This window comes from Eulemur rufifrons, chromosome 2, assembly GCF_041146395.1.
Source record: "Eulemur rufifrons isolate Redbay chromosome 2, OSU_ERuf_1, whole genome shotgun sequence".
Taxonomy (NCBI): domain Eukaryota; kingdom Metazoa; phylum Chordata; class Mammalia; order Primates; family Lemuridae; genus Eulemur; species Eulemur rufifrons.
In genome coordinates this window covers 66611667-66635196 of record NC_090984.1, presented here as the reverse complement: position 1 = coordinate 66635196, position 23530 = coordinate 66611667, and the positions used below count along the sequence as shown (strand labels likewise).

Genomic DNA, 23530 nt, shown 5'->3' with positions numbered 1-23530 from the left:
TGTTCATAGTATCATTACTTATAGTGAAAATCTGAAAACAACGAGATTGTCCTTCACCATTAGAATAAATATATTGTGATATATTAGTATAGCAATGCTATTTAGAACAGAAGTGAGCAAACTACAGCCAAACGTGACAAAATGGATAGATCACATAAAATTGAAAATTGATGGAAATAATTTATGCCAAATTCCAATATCTAGTTGTTAAAAATCAGGGTAGTATTTTTTTTTCTTTTTTGAGACAGAGTCTTGCTCTGTTGCCTGGGCTAGAGTGCCGTGGCGTCAGCCTGGCTCACAGCAACCTCAAACTCCTGGGCTCAAGGGATCCTCCTGCCTCAGCCTCCTGGGTAGCTGGGATTACAGGCATGTGCCACCATGCCCGGCTAATTTTTTCTGTATATATTTTTAGCTGTCCAGATCATTTCTTTGTATTTTTAGTAGAGATGGGGTCTCACTCTTGCTCAGGCTGGTATTGAACTCCTGACCTCCAGTGATCCTCCCGCCTCGGCCTCCCAGAGTGCTAGGATTACAGGCATGAGCCACCACGCCCGGCCATCAGGGTAGTATTGATACCCATTTTAGAGTGGCTAGTAACTGGTGGGCACAAGAAAGCTTTTAGGGATGCTGTTAATGTTTTGTTTCTTCATCTAGGTACTGATTACATGGGTGTGTTCAAAAATTCCTTGAGCTATATATTTGATGTACTTCGACAATATCCTTAGCAACATTTATAATACTGAGAAAATGGAAACTAATTTCAACATTAGGGGATTGGTTAAATAGGTATATACTTTCTATGGAATATTATTTAATCATTTTTCATGTTAATCTATACTGCCATACATATAGAGAATATTCAAGATACATTAAGTATCAAAAGCAGAGTATAGTGCAGGGCACACATTGGCCCATTTTTTTTTAAAAGGAGAGTTATATTAGTCATATATGTATTTTCACGTAGAAAATATGGAATGATAAACTCTCGAGTACTAACAGTTGTTAACTCTTAGTGATAGGATTTTGGGCAATTGTATTTCTTCTTTTTTTTGAATGTCTTTTTTGCTTCAATGGCTATGTGATATATGTGATTAAAAAATAAAGTGTTATAAATAGAACCAATTGTAAATAGAAAAATAAGTGTGGGGCTATTAGAAAAAGAATTATTTCTAGAAATCAAAGATGTGCATTTGATGGGGGAAGAATAAAAAGTTATTAATAATGTGATTGTTAGGGTTAGAGGAATAATGCCTACAGAGGATACTTTAATTATTACCAGTAAGTATTAAGTGACTTTGAGAAGTCTAGGAGCCTAACGATGACTGTGAGCCAATCTAAGAGTTCTCAACATTTAGTGTGGGCACTGATCTTCCAAGCCCCTGTCTTCTTCACTGTCATTATTGTAATAATGAGAATTTATGAGAAAATATTTCTGTAATATAAGTGCCGATAAATAATTTTAAATTTCACTTGAGATACTTGTTGAGAGCTTAACTCACCTGAAATTACACTGTTTATTAAACTCATTTTTTTTTTTTGGTGTACACTTCATTATCTGAGAATAAAACATGACTTTTTATCTACAGTAAAAACTATTTTCTGGTTTAACTCTTAGTTACAAAAGTAAAATTGGCTAAAGTCTTGTATGGACTTAAGATCTACTGATACAGACTCAAAAATAACTTCCTCAGTATTTTTATATATACCTAATATCTTAGTCTTGATTTTTGAATAGTTTATGTAATACAGCTTTTTAATTTCAAAAGCAATCAATTCAGCAGAATTCTAATAGTTAATAAAAAATAATTCTAATTATCTTCATAATTTCATCTCAAAGCCTGGGCCTTTGATTTTTGAATTCCTGATAGTAATGAAATACACTGGTTTTTTTCTAATTTTAAGATGAAGAGGGTAGTATCGAAGTGATGGGGTTATTGGGACAAACACTTAAAATGAGTGACCCACAGTAACTAATTTCCTGTCTTTAGGAAATATTTAGGTATATTTAGGTATTTTTTTTAGGAATTAATCCCTAAGAAAACTTTAGCAGTATTTACAAGAATTGAAATAAGGTATGTAAAACTTTTTTTTTTTTTAATTTTTAGAAGAAACCAAAGACACAGAGGCTCCCACAGCACCCCAGAATAGCCAGTTAACGTGGAAGCAAGGCAGACAGCTGTTAAGACAGTGAGTAATGATTTATTTTCAGCTTTCTTTAAGGATCTAGGTATGAAAGTACTTATATTAAGTCAATTTGCAAGTAAAAAATCATTTAGTTGTAGTGGGACAATGTGTATGTTTTTTGTGTTGCTGCTTTTTTGCTTTGTAGATACTTGGATCTTTTTAAAAGTTTGTTTCCTCTGAGTTTCAGGATGATGATGTTTTCTTATTTGCAGGGTAGAATGTCTCCAAGACTGGATGACTTGAAGGCCAGAACAAAAACAATATAGAGTTCATGCTTCTAGACCTCTCCATCCCTGTCAGTGCAAAATTCACACATTTAGTTTCTCTTTTAAGTGGAGGTGTGACTGATTTAGTGTAGGAATTTAGTTGACATTCCTTCTGGAATAAGTCATCTGAAACTTTTCAGAAGTGGATTGCCAAATCCTTCTTTAATTTTTAAGGAAACTTTTTGATGTTTGATTTCTTTGCTGTATTGGCAGTTTTAATACTTCTGGGGCAAATCTTTTTATTGCCTTTTTACGTATTTTTTATTTTCCTTATATTTTGAAAACCTTTGGAATTTGCATCCTACTGTTAACCTGGGTAATTTACAATTACTTAATATTCTCAACTCTGAACATCTGTACCTTTTAGTTCAGTAACCCTGTGAAGTGTGTGGTCAGGCTCTTGATCTTATTACCTAAAACTGTACTACCTCTGTAATATTCCATAGTTTGGGCAGTTATCATGTGTTCTACTTCTGTCACTCGAATTCTCATGTTATTTACCCTGTGACCTTACTTTGATCTTTAGATTCTTGACCACTTCATTTTCTTTACCATCTATCTATGGTTGCTTTAATTTTATTTCTGTTTTTTAGCTCCAGCGTGAAGCCCATAATCCATTACCCTTTTCTAGTACTCTTAGCTTTCTTGCTGCCCACTGCTCACCCCTTCCCCACTAGTCATTTTACTAAACTTAGCACAAAACCCCAGCCCTAATTCAGTTTTACTCTCTGCTTCCTCTACTAGTTAACTCTTGGACTAAAATTACAGAATCATATGAATGCCATTATATATTTATGGTTTCCTGTTCAAACTTTGCAGAGAGCTTTTCTCTATAACCCTAATCACCCCGTGCTCCCATTGTCCTCAGTGGTTCTAAACTTTAATGACATCTCAATCCACTCCTTACTCTTACTATAGCATCCATCTCAGGCTCTACTTTACTGAAAATAAAAGACCATCAGGTGAGAACTCCCTTAACTTTTTGCCTTTCTTTCTGTAAATGTGTTTAAACCTCATATCTATTACCTCAGTTTCTTATGTTCCATTCAAGAAGGTATTTATCAAATCTGGATTACTATAAGTGGCTAAAATTTGAACAAAAGGAAGATTGATTGGAAAAATGCTGGGATGCCTACAGCATTGAAGGAAATGCTGACCAACCAAGTATCAGAAAGTCAAGAGCTGGGGTAGCTTGGAGGACTGCTCAAGAGACTGGAAACAGCAAGGATATGTTCATATTCTCTGGTTTTCTACTCCACTCTGTACCAACCTTACTCTTTTCTACTGAAACCCACTTTTTTCCCTATGGCAGGCTACCCCGTTTTAAGAGAGAACAATTTCTGAGAAGGATTAGAATTGTCTTGACTTGATCAAGTAACTGCCTATGAGTCAGTCATTTTTACCTGGGTTGTATGAGATCTTGGCAGTTCATTGACACCAGATGGTTAGAGTGTTATGGGAGTTGTTCCCCCAAAAGAGGATTGCATATTTTAGAGGAAGAGTGAAGACAGCTGTAGAGAAATCAGTTGCACAGTATTTCTCTCATAAATGTCTAATCTGTTGCCTGGATTTGTAGTCTGTCTCTTCTCATCTTTCTCTTTCCCTTTGACTTTATAGCCAAACTCGTTAAGGATTTATCTCTATAGTCTTCATTCTTGTTCATATCTCAGCTGTCTAGTCTGTTTTCCATTTTGGTGTTCCTCTGAAGGTGCTATCACAAACATGTTCAAAAGACCTTTTTTGTTCATATTTAATATCTTGGAAAAATTTAACATTACCTATTCCTTTTTGAAACTTTAAGTTTTGCTCCCATGACACCACTCTCTGCTGTAATTTTTTCCCTTACTTTTTAAAGTATTTTCTTTTCATTTTCCTTTGAGTTTCTCTTATTCTTCTAGACCTTTAGATGTTTGTGTCACCAGGTTTTTTCTTCTTACTATGCTTATTCTCTGAATGATTTCATTTAAATTCATGGCTTCAAATACCACCAAAGACTAGTGGCCCAAATCTGTATACCCAGCCCAATCTCTTCTGAGCTTTTGACATGTCTCATCCATGTGCCTAGTAAAAACACTGTCACTTGATTTTTTTTCAGACATCACATGATTATCTTCTAGGTACCCTATAAACTTGATTCTGACTCTTCATTCCCCGTTTTATTGAGTGGAACCATCATCTAGCCACCCAAACTAGAAACTTGAAATTGGCCCAAAATTCTCACATCTTTCATTCTACTGCCACATTTATTTGGGCATCAAATCAGAAATATTATATCTTATTTTTCTCAGATTTATTCTTCTCTTTTACTTCTTGCTGTGTTAGTGTCTTAACCAATCTCCCTGCTTTTAGCTTTAACCTAAAAGTCTTCTATTCTCTTGCCAGCAGTATTTGAGACTCCTTTTTAGCATCCTTCAGTAGCCTCCTAAATACTTTAATTTGTCACACAAAGGCTTTCACAACTCTTGTGTATATTGTGATCTGGTCCCTTCTTTTCCAATCTTACTCTGGATCCTAGGTCACGTTCCCTGATTTAGATACAGAGAAAGCTTGAAAACCTCAGAACTAGATAAGTGCTATAGGATCTTAGATCCTAGAAGGAGAATTAGCTAGTCCATCAATCTCAGATTAAGAACTAGGTCTAAACTTAGCATGTTGCTGTTCTGATGTTCAATTCTGCTCATTCTCTACCACTCCTTAGACATTAAAAAATACACAAACACACAAAATCAACTCCTAAAAGCTTTTTAAGACACTGGGGCTTTTTAGGTTTCAAGATAATTGGCTCCTAATCAATGTTAGCCATACTTTATGCTTTTTTATTTAAATTTTGATTTGTGGTGGACATTGTTCTCTTAGAACTGGTACTAGTCTGGGCTGGGCACAGTGGCTCATGCCTGTAATCCCAGCACTTTGGGAGGCCCAGGTGGGAGGGTTGCTTGAGGCCAGGAGTTTGAGAACTGGAACTAGTCTGTAGAGAAGGAAGATATTGAGACAAAGAGTACATTTTATAGGTTTATAGGTTTTTCTAAAAATCCTTGATGTGATTTTGAGTCTGGCAGGTGTTTAACAGTATGTGAAATTTAATATTTTTAATTTTCTCTTATAGGTATCTTCAGGAAGTAGGTTACACAGATACGATATTAGATGTACGGTCTCAGCGGGTAAGATCATTACTTGGACTATCTAATTCAGAACCAAATGGATCCGTAGAAACAAAGAATTTGGAACAAATCCTGAATGGAGGTGAATCTCCTAAGCAAAAAGGACAAGAAATCAAAAGGTATAATTTATACTTGTAGGTTAATATTGTTTATATAATGTATATTGTGCATCTCTTTAGCTCCTTGTTACTGTTTTGTGTTTTTGTTGTTGTTGAGGGCAGGGTCTTGCCCTGTTGCCCAGGCTAGAGTGCAGTGGCGTCATCACAGTTTACTGTAACCTCAAATTCGTAGGCTCAAACAATTCTCCTACCTTATCCTCCCAAGTAGCTAGAAGTACAGGCCTGAGCCACCATGTCTGGCAAACTTTAAAACAACTTTTTTTCCCCCCCAAGAAAAACAAGTGAACAGTTTATTAAGAATTAAACGAATGTATGGAATGTGATACAGTATAAGTAAGACACTCAAGATAGGTATAATAGTACTACTCGCACACAAAGTTAAATTTCACTTCAAAAAAAAAAAATCACAAGACAAAAGAAAAAGCAATTCCACCATTATAAAGTAAGATATTTCGTGCAAAGTACTAATCCCTCCCCCAAAACCCAACCTCCCAACAAACAAAAAGCTATCTGAAAATATTGCCATGCTAATGTATTAACCACAATATAATCATGATGGAAAAATAGCAATTAAGTAATGGATTAGATGAAATAACACAGTTCGAAAATATCATAAACTCATAGACCACAATGATTTTACATGACAAACAAATCCAGATTCACTCATAGGGTGAGTTATATGGGCTACATATTGAGAGAGAAAGTATGTAAATATAAACCCCATTAATTTATTTCATGATCTTCTAATTATAAAACCTGGAAGCTAAGAGAATCTGAAAAATTTATATAAAGTTTGGCATACTTCACTTGTGTTCCAAGAAATGACTCTAGGATCATATTTGCAATTATTAGATAAAACACTTTTTGTAGAGATGGGTTCTTGCTATGTTGCTAGTCTCAAACTCCTGGCCTCAAGGGATCTTCTAGCCTCAACCTCCCAGAGCGCTGGGATTACAGGTGTGAGTCACCATGCCCAGCCTTGTTACTGCTATTAACAATTTTTAAAGCAAGTAGAGTTCAGATTTAAATACCCATCCCCCAAATGGCAGCATAAGCAAATAAATTTTCTATTTTAGGTGCTTTTAAAATGTATCTATGTTGAAGTTTTGATTCTAAGAGAATGGCTATAATTCTGAAATAGGTGCAGAATTAAAATTTAGATTTCAGGCTGATTTCATATCAGAACTATTTTAATATGCTGATTTTAAAATTTTTACTAGGGCATTTTCCCTAAATTATATTGCTACTCTGTCAATAGAATGAGCAATGATTATTCAGACACTGGTGTGAAAGAAACAAGGCTTTGCGTTGTGTTTGCACTCAGAAAGCTAGCAGATACATTTTTTAAAAATCAGTATTGAGATATAATTCACATACCATAATTTACCCATTTAAGAATACAATGTAGTGGTTTTTAGAATATTCACAATTGTTCAGCCATCGCCATCATCTATGGTTTAGAATATTTTCATCACCCTGGAAAGAAGCTCCATACCCCTTATCTGCCACTCTTCAAAGTTCATCCATGTTGTAGCATGTATCAATACTTCATTCCTTTTTATTGCCAAATAATATTATGTACTATGGATATACTACATTTTGTATTTCTTATCTAGTCAATGGGTGTATGTGGGTTGGTTCCATGTTTTGAGGTAATGAACAAGTTTGAGGAGCTGTCAAACTATTTTCCAAAGTGGCTGCACTATTTTGCCTTCCCACCAGTAATGCTATAAGGATTTCAGTTTCTTCATGTCCTCATCAACACTTGTTAGTCTGTCTACCAGATAAACTTTTGATTCATACAACCTTAATACATGCAAGGAGTCAAGCAGGTGGAACTTTTTTTGCTTTTACTGTGAGATGTTAACCCCAAATAACATAGGTTAGAAGGACAAAGAAAACAAAAAGAGAAAGGAAAGAAACCAAATGAGTTCATTTAGAGATTTGGAGCTTAAGAAATTAATATGTACCTTTGTTTCTAACGTTTCATAACCTAGGTATATTTTATAGCATTATGCAGTTACCTAAAACATATTCTGTAAACTTTGAACTTAACATAAGCCTTTGATTTAGGGTTTTTATTTCTGAGAAATAAGCTCTTGTTATTCTGTTTTGTTTTTGTTTTTTTTTTGAGATAGAGTCTTATTCTCTGTTGCAGTGGCATAATCATAGCTCACAGCAAGCTCAACCGATCCACCACCTCAGCCTCCCAGAATGCTAGGATTACAGGCGTGAGCCACCATACCTGGCCAGAAATAAGCTCTTTAATAAAACTAATTTGGCATCAGATACAGCCCTTATTTTCTTTACTCTGATTTTTAGGAAGCATAGAATGTTTTGTAGCATAATGAAAAAGCAAAAGTATTATTAAGCAATTTCAGACAAACTGGTCAGCTAACCAAACCTAGTAGTTCATAGGATTTATAAATATTTTATTTCATTTATTTTCATTTTTTTGAGACAGAGTCTTGCTCTGTTGCCCCAGGCTAGAGTGAGTGCCGTGGTGTCAGCCTAGCTCACAGCAACCTCAAACTCCTGGGCTTAAGCAATCCTACTGCGTCAGCCTCCCGAGTAGCTGGGACTATAGGCATGCACCACTATGCCTGGCTAATTTTTTCTATATATATTTTTAGTCGGCCAGATCATTTCTTTCTATTTTTAGTAGAGACGGGGGTCTTGCTCTTGCTCAGGCTGGTCTCAAACTCCTGACTTCGAGCGATCCACCCTCCTCGGCCTCCCAGAGTGCTAGGATTACAGGCGTGAGCCACCGCGCCCAGCCAGGATTTATAAATATTTTAGAGTAATGTAGTTTGCGGTACTGCACCTGAATCTGAATTAAAAGATCTGTGACAGATTGTATCTTCTTGTAAAGCTTCTTCCCTTTGCAAGATTAAGATTTTAATGGTTTTTTTGGAGGTTTTTTTGTGGGAATGGCATGGATAAAAAACATGTAACATGAGATCTGTCCTCATAAGAAATTTTTAAGTGTACAGTACAGTGTTAAAATAAACACAATGTTGTACAGGAGCTCTCTGGAACTTTCTTATCTTGTATGACTGAAACTCTTTGCCCATTGAACAGCACCTCCACATTTCCTCTTCCCTTCGGGCCCTGGCAACCACCATTCTACTTTCTGTTTCTGAGTTTGACTGCTTTAGATACCTCATAATTAAGACTCATACAGTTATTTGTCTTCTGTAACCAGCTTATCTCCCTTAGCATAATGTCATCAATGTTCATACATGTTGTCACATATGGCAGGGTTTTCTTTTTCATAACCAAATAATATTCCATTGTATTGTGTATGACACATTTTCTTCTATCCATTCATCTGTCAGCGGACATTTAGGTAATAGTTGTTTTAATGAAGACTAATTTCCTTCTTAATGAGTAAACTTACATTTTCTGATTCTACACTAATGTAGGTGTGTTACATTATTAGAGCCATTCAAAAAACCCATAGGAATAAGAAAATGATATGTTGATAGAGATTGCAGCAAAATGATGTTTGTCACATTCTTATTTATGATACGAAGAAATTAGAGTCTCAATGTCTAACAGTAGAGGAATGGTAAATTTTAGACTTGTATTATTACAGGTCTGTTTGCCTAATGGTTAAGAATGCAGATTCTGAAAACAGACTCAATTTGAATGCCGACTTCACCACTTATTAACTGACTTTGAGCAAAGAACCTTACTTTCCTGTGCCTCAGTTTTCTGATTTGTAAAGTGAGGATCATAGTATTGATATGATGAAGAAAGGAATTGATGTAAAACACTTAGAACAGTGCCTGGCATATAATGAGTGCTAAGTGTTCACTATTATGAAATATTGTGTATCCGGTTGAAATGTGACCTCACCGAGACTATTGTTCATTAGATTCTGCTGAGTGCATATCACCGTTGTTTTTCTTGATTTATGGTAGGGGAATGTGGGTACATAGTGTATCATATCACAAATCATCTTAGAGGATTCATGGGAGGAGAGAGTTCTGTTAGATTTTTTTTTTTTTTTTAGACAGAGTCTTTCTCCTGCCTCAGCTTCCCAAGTAGCTGGGACTACAGGCATGTGCTACCATGCCTGGCTAATTTTTTCTATATTTTTAGTTGTCCAGTGAATTTCTTTCTGTTTTTAGTAGAGACGGGGCCTCACTCTTGCTCAGGCTGGTCTTGAACTCCTGAACTCAAGTGATCCTCCCGCCTCGGCCTCCCAGAGTGCTAGGATTACAGGTGTGAGCCACCGCGCCCGACCCTGTTAGATTTTATAACTGAGAAAAGCTGTACAGCTTCTTAGTAATTAGTCTGATTTACCTTTGAATCTCCAGTTGTCACTTCTTTTCTTTTTTTACTCTGTTTAGAATCTTGGAGCCAAATTTGTGGACTTCCTTTAGAAAATGTACTGATTGTTGTAGTCTTTTACTTACTAGCCTTACCTTTGGCTTCATTTTATTTTCCCTTTATCAGGATATATTAATTTTTAAAATTCTGTTTGTCTTTTTAGAATGAGAGAGGATAGTAAATAGTTGGCAAAGAAAAAAGTATACAATAGATGGAGACTTCCACTTAAACCTGGTAGATTAAAGGCATATTTTACTTGTGTGCCTTCTAGAAGTTTCATTAAAATGACAGTGAAGGGCTTATGATGCATTAGCACAAAAGGACAAAAAAAATGGATACACAGAAAGAGTAAGAGAAAATACTGTCTACTGTGAGATAGAGAGAATTTCACAATTTTGGAAGCCAGAAAGAAAATGGAGAAATGGCAACTGATACAGTGGCCCTCAGAAAGATTACATGTAGGTGTATTTGAGAGCAATCGGATGAAGAAATGAAACAAACCAATTCAAATCCCAGAATTCCAGTAAAGCTACAAAGGCTAAGGAATTGCGTATGTCTGGAGTCAAAATTTAGACAGGGCTGTGAATAAAGAATTGGCTTAAAGTTTATTTAAGAAACAGAATCAATAAATCCCTTCTTTCATCCCATGCAGCTAGTCTAACACTCCTCATCTACCCCAAAGAATGGTGGTGTATACTTTGGTAAAGTTGAACCAGTGATTTCTGATTTCTTAAGAAATGAAACAACCAGGCCAGGGTGCAATGGCTCGTGCCTATAATCCTAGCACTCTGGGAGGCCAAGGCGGTAGGATTGCTTGAGCACAGGAGTTTGAGACCATCCTGAGCAAGAGCAAGACTCTGTCTCTACCAAAAATAGAAAAAAACGCTATCTGAGTGTGGTAGTGCACGCCTATAATCCCAGCTACTCAGGAGGCTTGCTTGATCCCAGCAGTTTGAGGTTGCAGTGAGCTATGATGATGCCACTGTACTCTACCCAGAGTGACAGAGCAAAATTCTGTCTCAAAAAAAAAAAAAAATAAAAGAAGAAGGTGGCCGGGCGCGGTGGCTCACGCCTGTAATCCTAGCACTCTGGGAGGCCGAGGCGGGTGGATTGCTCAAGGTCAGGAGTTCGAGACCAGCCTGAGCGAGACCCCGTCTCTACTAAAAATAGAAAGACATTATATGGACAACTAAAAATCTATATAGAAAAAATTAGCCGGGCATAGTGGCGCATGCCTGTAGTCCCAGCTACTCGGGAGGCTAAGACAGTAGGATCGCTTAAGCCGAGGAGTCTGAGGTTGCTGTGAGCTAAGCTGACGCCACGGCACTCACTCTAGCCTGGGCAACAAAGTGAGACTCTGTCTCAACAAAAAAAAAAAAAAAAAAAAAAAAATAAAAGAAGAAGGAAAGAAAAGAAAAAAGAAAGAAAACAGCTGAAAGATGGGTGATTGTACAGAAAACAGGAAGGTTATATGAAAATTTCCAGCTGAGCAGTGAGATCGCCTATTTTCTTTGGCTATTTGGCTTTTTGTATGTTGGCGGCTACTCTTTTTTTTTTTGAGACAGAGTCTCACTCTATTGCCCTAGCTAGAGTGCCGTGGCGTCAGCCTAGCTCACAGCAACCACAAATTCCTGGGTTCGAGCAATCCTCCTGCCTCAGCCTCCCGAGTAGCTGGGACTACAGGCTTTGCACCACCATGCCCGGCTCATTTTTTCTATATATATATATATATATATATATTTTTTTTTTTTTTTTAGCTGTCCATATAATTTCTTTCTATTTTTAGTAGAGACAGGGTCTTCGTTTTGCTCAGGCTGGTCTCGAACTCCTGAGCTCAAATGATCTGCCCGCCTCGGCCTCCCAGAGTGCTAGGATTACAGGTGTGAGCCACCGCGCCTGGCCTGGCGGCTACTCTTAAATCCCTTTCAGGCAGGATATTGAAATTGATCACATTAACAGAAAAGATCTAATGTTACTGACAATTGGGATATGCTAGCGAAATGGCTAGGCCTCTGTCCTGTCATGCAAAAGTAAAGTTAGATGTTTGACAAGACTCACTCATTTTCTTAGTCTTTTGGGGCTGCTATAACAAAATATCATAGACTAGCTACTTAAAAATAATAGAAATTTATTTCTCTCTCAGGCTGGGTCAAAGATCAGGGTGCCAGCATGGTTGGGTTCTGCTGAGGGCTCTTTTTCAGGTTGTAGACTGTCAACTTTCTGCCAGGTCATAGTGGAAGGGGCAGACAGACCTCCCTCTCTTATAAGGGCATTGTATTCCTGTGGGTTCTGCCCTCATGACCTAGTCACCTCCCAAAGGCCTTATCTCTTAATACCATCATATTGGAGATTAAGTTTCAGCATATGAATTCAAGTTAAGGAAAGACTTTAGTGTCAAAATTAGAGACCAAAAGAACCAAACAACAAAAAGGAAATCACAGAAAATGGGGAGCAGAAGACTTTCAAAATTATAATTACTGAGAGAACTGAAAGAAGATAATACATCTACAAAACAAATTGGATGCTATTTTAAAAGGCTCAATCAGATATCAAAAAAGCTCATAGAAATAATTTCCATGAAAAACTTGGAAGATAAGTTTAAAGGATTATTCCAAAAACTAGAAAACAGGACTGAAAGATAGGAAAATTCAAAGATCAGTCCAGGGGGGGTCAGTTTCTGACTAGGGAGTTTCAGAAAGAGAACAGATTAACTGGTGTTGAAAAGATTATTAAAGCAATAAAAAAAAAAAAATTCTAGGATGTATTTCTAAGGATGTTTGTTTCCAGTTTAAAAGGATTCTCCCCAAATTACTCTATGAAATTAATGAAAAAAGATCCATACAGAGGCCATCATCGTGAACACTGAAAATTAAGAGGAAATTCTAAAATCTTCCATATAGAAAAATCAGACCACACTGAAAAGATTGGGAGTCAGATAGGCATCAAATTAACATTCAAAGCTAGACTATAGTAGAGTAGTACCTTCAAGATTCTGATGGAAAGTGATTTTCATTGGAATACTGAGCCAAGTTACTGTATCATTAATACTTGTGAAAGTAGGCTACGGACACATTCAGACAGAAACGTCTCAAAATTTGCCCTTCATTCATTTTTTTTCCTCAGGAAGCTGTTAGAGGATGTGTCTCAGCAATCTGAGAGAGTAAATGAAGCATGAAGAAAATGTAGGATTCAGGAAAAAGGATATCTAGTAAAGAATAGGGGCAAATGAAGTTTCAGGAAACAGTTGTGCAGCAGGTCTGGAGAGTAACCAGAATAGAATGGAAGGACAGAACACTGGAAAGAAAATCTCTTAGAAAATATGAAATTAGTATGTTACCTTATGTGTTTGAGGATTTTGAAAAGAGATATACAGTTCTGGAAAATTTCAGGGAAAGAGTAAGTCATGACATCCTTGGAAAATGAAGCAGTTAAAAAAAACCCACCAGGTAGTTATTTCAGGAAAACCATATGTAAAAGAAAAGAGGTAGGTAGAATCATTGTTTGTAATGTGACTTAAATGGGAATAATATTTACATAGTTATAGTGTAACCATGGAATATTACTATAACCAAAAGTAAATTGGTATCACTGTATTACTTTTGAAGAAGAAAGTGTGGGATGGAAACTATAAGGGAACTACATCTTCATCAAGAAATAATAGTCTAAGCAGGTTATTTAGAAATATTAGGGTAAATAGTAAAGGAAACTTCTAAAAGAAAAATTAAAATTGGTTGTTCCTAGTGTATAGAAATGAAAGGTAGGAAAGGGTAGGGCAGGGGTTCTATTACTTATCATATGCCTTATAAAATTGTTTAGACTTTAGAAATTTTTGCCTTTTTCATCCCAAGTGTTTCATAGCAGTACTTTATTATAACAAAAAATCTGTTGACTTATGCTGATCACCCCCAAATTATTCATAGCTAACCTCATTAGAACCCTGAAAGTTGTTTGACAATCCTTTTCTTCTTTCATCTTCTTTCTGGCTATTTCATTCTTCAGTCCAACAGCTCTTCTAATTTCTTCCCATAACCAGTTAATTCCACTCCAGACCATGTTCCTTGATTTTAGCCATTCTCATAGGTTTGTGACAGTACTTTATTTTTGTTTTGTTTTGTTTTTTAGAGGAAATTCTCCATGGAGCACTCACATTTCTGAACATCTTGTGAGCAGAGACACTGATTGCTCTTTTATTCTGGACTATCTGTTTAAGGATATATGTATAATAAAGAGCCTTGGAAGATAGAGACGGTCTTTTGGATAGTCATCCTTACTGTCCAGAGGAAAAGCTTTGAGTTCTGTAAGCTCAGAGTTCCTCAGCTATGATTCAAACAAACTGCCTATGCAGCATCTACCTGATCCCCTCCTTGCCAACATTGTGGGACTTGAAAAGCAAAGGGAACTTAGTGACTTATACTCCTGCTACTTCCTGTGCCCCTGAGGAATAGAATTCTTGTCTCTGACTCAATTTTATGACTTCTTCCAGGATCTATGAAACAGTAACAGGCTAGGTTGTTAGCATGCGGGTAGGGTAAAATCTCAGACCTTTCACAGTCCATGATACTTTAATTTTCATTCCCCTGAAGACTAATAATGTTGAGTATCTGATCATGTCCTTACTTGCCATCCACATATCATTTTAATACAATGTCTGTTTGAAAATTTTCTCCATTTTTTGAATCGTTTTATTTGTTACCATTGAGATTTAAGTGTCTTTATATATTCTGTATTAAAGTTGTTCATCAAATGACTTGCAGATGTTTTCTCAGAATCTGTAGTCTTGTTTTTACGTTCTGTTAGTGTCTTTCAAAGAGTAAAAGTTTATAATTTTGGCGAAGTCTGATTCATCAGTTCTTTCTTACGTGTTGTATTCTTTTTTTTTTTGGAGACAGAGTCTCACTCTATTGCCTGGGCTAGAGTGCCGTGGCGTCAGCCTAGCTCACAGCAACCTCAAACTCCTGGGCTTAAGCAATCCTGCGTCAGCCTCCCGAGTAGCTGGGACTACAGGCATGGACCACCATGCCTAGCTAATTTTTTTTTTCTATATATTTTTAGTTGGCCAGCTAATTTCTTTCTATTTTTAGTAGAGACCGAGTCTTGCTCTTGCTCAGGCTGGTCTTGAACTCCTGAGCTCAAACAATCCACCCGCCTCGGCCTCCCAAGTGCTAGGATTATAGGCGTGAGCCACCCTGGCCGGCCTGTTTTATTCTTTTTGACTTTTAAAGCCATGTACATTTTTTAAAACGTAGAAATAGGAGCTCTCACTTTAGAGCTCTCAAATTTCTATCCAAGGGACAGCAGTACTTAATTTTTCAAAGTTCAAAACAAAAATCTCATACTTCAAAAAAAATACTTTTTAAAATTATTCCATCATTGATATCACACTTTTGTCAAATATGTTCTTTGCTTTTCATTTAATCTGCAAATATTAAGATGCATTATAAATGTTGAGCTGAAAAGCACTTTTTGTTATTGTGGTAAGCTTGTGTTTGTTTTTTGCTAATTTGCATTTGGAAAGACCATCTCTTTCTGCATTTATACAGTTCCTTTACATAGTGTGTTGGATTGGTGGGGTATAGGTAGACCTAATAAAACAAAACTGTTTAATTCTGTTAAAAAAATACAATTGACCCTCCATATTCATGGGTTCTGCATTCTCGGATTCAACCAGCCATGGATCAGAAATACTATATTGAAACAAAAACAATGACAATAAAAAATTATAATACAATACCTATTTACATTGCATTTGCATTGTATCAAATATTAGACATTATAAGTAATCTAGAGATGATTTAAAGTACATGTGTATATGGGAGGATGTGTGTACGGACTTGAGAAAGCGGGGAGGGTGTTGGTGTCCTGGAACCAATCCCTCGTGGAAACCAAGGGATGACTGTAGTCTGAATTGTTTTCTGTCCGTAATTTGGACTAACAGAGGGAACCATTCAGGGAAGGGGGAAGAAAAAGCCTGAATTTTAAATTATTTTTCTTTTCGTTACCATGCACTCTTAGTAGTTAGGAAGGACATTTGAGATCATCTAGCTCAATCCTCATAGTTTTGAGGTAAAGAAGTTGAGGCCAAAAGATTTAAGTGTCTTGGTCAGATTCCAGCAGCTAGTTAGTGGCAGAGCAGAGACTTTTCATGGTGAAAGTCTTTGTTCAGCTGAATTTTCTACTGTTGCTGCCTTTGTTGTTAAACAACTGTCCGAAAACCTTTTTTTTGTACATAGAGGAACTCAGTTTAAAAAAATATTTAGCGAGTAAATAAAATAGATTGTCACTATTACCTATTAAATGAGTGGTTCTGAAAGACTTTAAAGTATTTAATAGATTATGGTTGTTGTTTTTTTTTTAGGTAAGAAAATCTGTGAAATGGATTGGGATGTTTTATATCTGATTTACTATAAATTTAAGTCTGGACAGCCTAATAAACTTCAGTATTTACTTTTTAGTCTTCAAACATTTGAGCCAAGCTCTAAGAGATTATAGTTATAAGAAATGCTGAGTTGCCTGTTCATGGCTTTATTTTGAAAATTAATGGTATGTTTGAATATCTAATACTTACAGACTTTTTTTTGGTTGTAGTAATTACCTAAAGTAGTTTGGACAATGAACTTTGGAGAAAGTCAACAGAGAACAATCAATTTTATTTTAATCATAGAACATAGTCTTTCAGATATTCTTGAGTAAAGTTTTTAGGCAATACATAATATGTAGATCATCATTTGAATCTCTGTAGCTACCTTCATGTACTTTTTAAAAATAAGAACCAGAAAGAAATATTAGAATCGTTGGATTCATCTTTTCCCTTCCTACAGGCCCCCTGGTGATGTTCTTGAGACATTCAATTTCTTAGAAAATGCTGATGACAGTGATGAAGAAGAGGAAAATGACATGATTGAAGGCATCCCAGAAGGAAAAGACAAACATCGCATGAATAAACACAAAGTAGGAACTAGATTTTATATTCTTATTAACTACATACTAATGTATTTGGAATAGGAATTTTTGATATGTCTTAAATCACATTGAGAGTGATCATTTTTAAAGTTTTATATGGTCTGCTCTTTTTCAATTACACACATATTGTAGGAATCGTTATTTACTGTACTAGTCACTAAATGGGCAAGAAAAAGGCTGTTTTTATAGGACTAGACCATTAGTTTTGAAACTTTTTAAAAAGCGACACCCTATGCTGGGTGTGATAGCTCATACCTCTAATCCCAGCACTTTGGGAGGCTGAAGTGGGAGGATCACTTGAGGCCAGGAGCTCAAGACCAGCCTGGGAAACATAGCAAGACTCCCATCTCTACAAAAAAATTTTTTTAAAAAAATGAGCCAGTTGTGGAGGTGCTTGCCTGTGATCCCAGCTACTTGGGAGGCTGAGGCAGGAGGATTGCTTGAACCCAGGCATTCTATGTTGCATTGAGCTATGATCATGCCATTGTACCCCAGCCTGGGTGGCAGAGCAAGATCCTATCTTTAAAAGAAAAGAAAGTGACACCGTTTCTATTCCTGCCACAATTTGAGAATCTACTGAAGTCTCTCCATGTACAGTACACCGAGTAATAAATTAACTGAGGCAGCAATGAGGATACTTCTACCCTGGGTGAGGAAGTAATCTGTGGATAGTAAATATTTGTCAACATTCTTGTTCTTTGGCAAGGATTAATAAAAATAATAACCTAAGAAACATTTATCTATTTTAGTGGTGATGGGGATTGGGGGTTAGCTATAGAAGCAAAAGTAGAGTTAATCGTCCATTTTTGAATTATCAGAGTGATGTTCATTATTTCAAATACATGAAAAAGGAGGATAGGTTCATTTGTGGTACTTTGAGATTTTACAGTAATGTAGGGGAAATGGCAGTTCCTCAAAAACTTCCAATCTGCAAAAGCAGCTTTCAGTCTTTCTGCCACGTATATATAACATAGTCTATTTAGTGAATAGAAATTTTGATCCTTCCAATTTTTTTTTGTTCTGGGGGGTAAAGCACTATCATAATTACCACAGCTATGCACTTCCATTAGTTACTATGCCTTATTACTATAAGTGATTGACTAAATATGCAGTTCTCGGTTTGTGAAGTCAGTTCAATGTATGCAAGCAAGTGAATGGTTCTATAATGGAGGGTAACTGTGAATGTACTATAATTTAAGAAGTTAACTGTTCTTGATGATTAGCACTTTAACCATTTTTAGTGCCACATTACTTGAATTATATCATACAAATGATCTTGGTATAGCACTGTTGAACCATTTATTTTGGGATTTATGAATTACATAGGAAATCCAAGATTTTGGATCCAAGTAATTTTAAAATCATTATATAAATGTAGTTATGTGAAAATACAACTGACGGATCCCTTTTCAGTTTAGTATAAAAGTAATTCTTGACTTACATTCTGTTTACAGATAGGTAATGAAGGTTTAGCTGCTGACCTAACTGACGATCCTGATACTGAGGAAGCACTGAAAGAATTTGATTTTTTAGTGACTGCTGAAGATGGTGAAGGAGCTGGAGAAGCAAGGAGTTCAGGCGATGGCACAGAATGGGGTAAGGTGATAAAGAAATAGGGGGTGGGAGGAAATCTAGCTCTTAAAGGTGGATTATTGCTAAATACTATATATGGAATGTATGCATCTGAATGTATGGTGGCAGTTAAACGGAGAGCAAGGGAAATTGATATTGAATAATTTCAAGGCATTTTGCACTAATTTATTTAGATTTGGTGATTAAACTGTCTAATATGGCTTTTGGTGTATTTTGATTTTTGAAATCTGTCTGGATTTAAAGTTGAAACATTTAATTGATTTGGAAATCTAATTCTCTTCCCCTTAGCTGATTTTTTTAAAAATAATCATGTATTCTATTTTAAATAGTCCCATTATTTAATTTGTTAATGTAAGTTTCAAGAAGACTTAACTCTCAGTATGCCCATGTGATGATGTCTACCTAATTGCAAAGGAATAAAGCTACTAATTCTGAATTATAGATCTATATTGAGCAAGATTTAATGAACATATTAAACTTTATTGCATATAATATTCAGTATGCAAATGTTAGGGCCTAAACTTTGCCAGTGGTACATAATGCTAATAATAACCCAGCCATAATTAAAAGGGAGAAAACAGTTCTATATGTACAGGGTTAAAAACCTCTTTAGGAAGTAAATTAAAAATGTAAAAAATATGTTAAGGTGAAAGCTGACATCCATTGTGTTTTTCCTGTTAAAGATGTTTATTTAATTCTCATTTAATATCAGCATGTTATCTGGTAGGTAGAAAAAAGTGTTTACTGAGCTTTTTTGGAGAAGGTTATTTTAATACATCAAAGTTTTCCTTAATTACTAGCAAGAGAAATTATCATTGGATTTTTTAAAAACTACATTGGTGATAGGAAACACACTTGGGTTAAAAATTGCCTCATTTATGTATTAAAATGGAATATTGCTAATAGCAGGAGATTGATAATAGATAATATATTGACTGGTTTGATATAAAAATGAATCAAGTACTTAAAATACTTCAATTTTGCCAACAATTTTCTCCTTGTTTATAATTTTCAAGCATTGTTTTCAAACCTTCAGTTCCCTATTCTCCTAAATGGAAATAGAAGAGGCACATTAATTCAAAACGTGGGAAAAACTTCACAATTAGTTGCTAGACTTTACATTTTTGAACATATTATTTGAAAATGGCTGTATTCTAAAGAAGTGTACTCTTTAGAATTAGCATTGCTCAGGAGAAACAGTAAAAGTATCTAAGTTTTCTTTTCGCTTCTTGGTGCATCCCATCAGTGCTGGAAATACCTTACCTTTTTCCAGTAATTTCAAAAGTACTTTTTATTTTTCCCAATTATTTTATAATTATATAAATATACAATTATGATACGAGTCTGTTTTAGAAGAACTTAGAACCTACAAATACATGTGCAGATAAAAATTACCTATAATGCTGCTATATAGAGAGAACCATGCTTAACATTTATATAAATATATGTATATATTATTTAACAAAGGATTTTGCTATATGCTGATTTGTAAACCATACTTTTCACTTAATAGTTCTTCAGCAGCATCATTTTTAATAACTGTGTAATGTTCTGTCAATATGTGCCATGATTTTATTTAACCAGGGCCCTACTAATGCACATTTAGATTATTTTTATTTTAAAAAATCAAAGTAATTTATAAAACATCTGTTTAGCTAAATCTTGGCACACATTCATTCCTATTCCCTTAGCATTAAGTTGCTACAAGTTTAACTCTTAGTCAAAAGGATAAACAAATATTTTAGGAATTTAATTTGTTTGAAATGGCATTATTTCTTTAATAAAAGTACCATATTATGTACAACTGATTGGTCCTTCTGTCCAAAGACTTTTGATATAAAACAGAGTTTCAAGAGATGCATTAGTGAGTGACAACTGTCAATACTTTGTTTACTTTTTATCATCAGTATTTGACAGTGACCTTGGATCCCCTGTGCAAATAGAAGTAACCGACAAAGTCTCTTCCAGACAAGACTGAAACATTATCTTTAAAGCATTTTAAGTTCTTAATGAAGGAAAAGAACTCTTTTAAGTACAAAATGATTCATGTAGTTTTTTTCTGTAAGAAATGACAGCTGTCAAAGGATTTATATAGTGTTTCTGAAGTTCATTGTTTCTGCTCAATGGGTGTCATAGTCATTTTTTCTGAAAGGAAGGTGAACATACAAATGCTCCTTTGTATTTATTTAATTCATTTACTAAAATTTTGAATATATTTATAAATGGGAAAGTGGTAGTTTTCAGATTTAAATTATTGGGTAAAGGACATAGACTTTTTTAAAAAAGAAAATCTTAATGAAACATACTTCAGTATTTACGCACATTAGATTATCAGTGTTATTTTTTATTTTGTATACTAGCAGTCTGCTCAGTTGTCTCTGATTTTGAATCCTTTTATGTTATGAACCACTGCTTTTTAGAACGTTTTTTGATCTTTTTCCTTTGTTATCTATATTAGGTAATCTGATTTAATATTAGTAATTTTTAGTTCTCATAATCAAAAATATTAGTTGGCATTTCTAATTTTGCTTTTTCTCTCATGGAGACTAGGCATTTTAAGAATGTTCACTTATTTTTTTCCCACTCTTTGAAACTGATCTGTATATAAAGTTATAGGATTACAAAAATACAGTTAGCACCTGAGTGGATTTAAATACAGTGGCTAAAGTTTCGAACATGTGAATAAAGTAAAGTTAGTTACAAATTTATGCTACAGTTAGTAGATTTGTGTAATTCCTCTGCTTTGGTGATCAGAATTATCATAATAGAATTTCATGTTTTTGTGGTTTTGAGTTATCAGTAGTCAACTTTTTTGTGTGTATTTGTCTTTTCTTTTAGACAAAGTTCCTGTAATTGATTCAACCTCATTTCTTGGTATTTTTTTCCCCTTAGATTTTTTAAAAACAAGATTAAAATGTAGAAGATTATGCTGCCTCTTCCCTTTTGCTCTTAATGTATTTCTTATAAGCAATATCAAATCAGCTGTTACTACCAGGCAAGTTTCAGGATGTTGTTCATGCACTTATGCATTCACCAACCTGTTCCTTGCACTGCCTAAGTTTACCTTTGTTTTCTAGATTTGAGGTTATCTTGCAGGTAATACTTGGTTTTTTTCCTTAAGCTCATCCTTTTTTTATTCCCTTTGCTATTTCACTGCACTCTCTTTGGCTACTTTAGTTAGAGCTGTTCTCAGCTTCATTCTCTCTGGAAAGGTCTTTTTAAAAAGTTTGGCTATCTTATTAAATTTTTCTGTTCTATCTAATTTCCTGTACAAAATATGTACAAACTTAAGGTTTTTTTTGGTCTCTGAGGTTTAAAAAGTATTTTCTCAAAATGTGTCACTTTGTCTTGCTTTAAGTAGTTGAAAATAAGAGCTGTTAGCTTCATTAGGATGAGCACAAATGATTAATTCCTTAGATCACATTTTCCTTGGTGTATTTAGTAAGTTGACAAAGATTCCTGACATAGCATAGTTTTCAGGAAACTTCATGATTAGAATACATGAAAAGTGAATTTTCACTTTAAATCAGAATTATAACTATTGCAAACAGTATCACACTTTGCAGTTTTGGCAAATAATCTTATATGTAAATTTAAGTCTTAAGTAACCTAGTTTCAAGTAATTCAAGTTAGCAAATTAAAGCTGTGGATTTAATTTTTCACATACCACCTATGATCATATGTAATGTAACCATTAGGGAAAAAGTGATGATAATTGGAGTAGGAAAGACTCACAGTACAGTAAATATTTGAATTTCTGTGTGCCATTCAAATACAGAAAATTTCTTACATTTACTACATACAGCAATCTATAAAGGAATAAAGCCTTTTTATGTCCACTTTATAGGTTAAGTCAGTGAGGCCTAGAGAACTTATAAGACTTGTGAGCCAAAATATACTGAATTATCAAAAATTTGATAACTATGTTTTCCCTAAAATCTCTTTTCAGTCTCATTGATTGACTTAGCATATGTGTTTCAGTATAATTTTTATTTAATAACAGGACTATATAAATTCCTTGTTCTGTAACAGAGTGTTAAACTTCCTAATAACATGGCTATTTTAAAACTGAACAAAGGAAGGAAAAACACTCAATATTTAAAATAATTCTCAAAGACCTTATTTTCATACTGCCTCTTTTTAATGCTGTTTTTCTTCTCATTTACTATGAGTAAATCTTTTTCTAGGCACATGTATTTACCTAAATATGGATTTATTATTTAGCTAAAGTAGCTCAAGTGCCATCTTTAGCAGATGTACAGATGTATGTTTTCACTTTTCCATGCTTGTCACTACTTTTACCCTAAAAAAAATCAATTCTAAAAAAATTCTTCAGTGGAATTTGAGTGTTTTTTGTTTTGTTTTGGTTTTGGTTTTTTGATTGTTTTGTCTTTGGTTTTGTTGGGGTTTTCTTTTTTTTTGCTAATCTTAGTTGTAGACCAGTGGAAAAAGGTAATGAGATGTTGAACTATTTGGGTGGGGTAGGGCAGAGGTGGTATTCTCTGAATACCTTGTATGATTATTTGAGACTTTGTATTTTGGAACTATATATATGTATTTTATTGGACTAGAATGCTTCTCCATTAGTACAGTTATCCTGTGCATGTAGAATCAGTGTGACAGAGGTGCATGAATATTGTCATCAATGAAACAGCACTGACCTTTCCAGCTTGCACTTTTATGAGTAGTTTGCATGTAATTCATTCATTTGCTTTTATAATGCTGGCTGAATACTATTTTATTAACATTTTTATAAAGATGCAGTGATCTATTTTTTATAATATTAAATTTCTAATGTCAGTCAACTGAATGATAACCTTCAAATTTGTCATTCATTAAAGTGAAGCACCATTTAACTGTCATTGGTATTATGTTTAGAAACTTAAGATATGGGCACTTAGTTTGAGTT

General features: G+C 34.8%; 1 protein-coding gene across 2 annotated transcripts in view; it reads left to right on the top strand.

Annotated features, from left to right (window-relative positions):
• Positions 1 to 23530, top strand: part of STRN3 (striatin 3) — a 103615-nt gene that overhangs the window by 48494 nt on the left and 31591 nt on the right. For both annotated transcript variants that reach the window (XM_069464028.1, XM_069464018.1), the window contains exons 4-7: positions 2106 to 2187; positions 5557 to 5730; positions 16887 to 17016; positions 18483 to 18624. In XM_069464028.1, coding sequence (XP_069320129.1) covers positions 2106 to 2187; positions 5557 to 5730; positions 16887 to 17016; positions 18483 to 18624 — 528 coding nt within the window. The remainder of the gene's footprint in view (positions 1 to 2105; positions 2188 to 5556; positions 5731 to 16886; positions 17017 to 18482; positions 18625 to 23530) is intronic.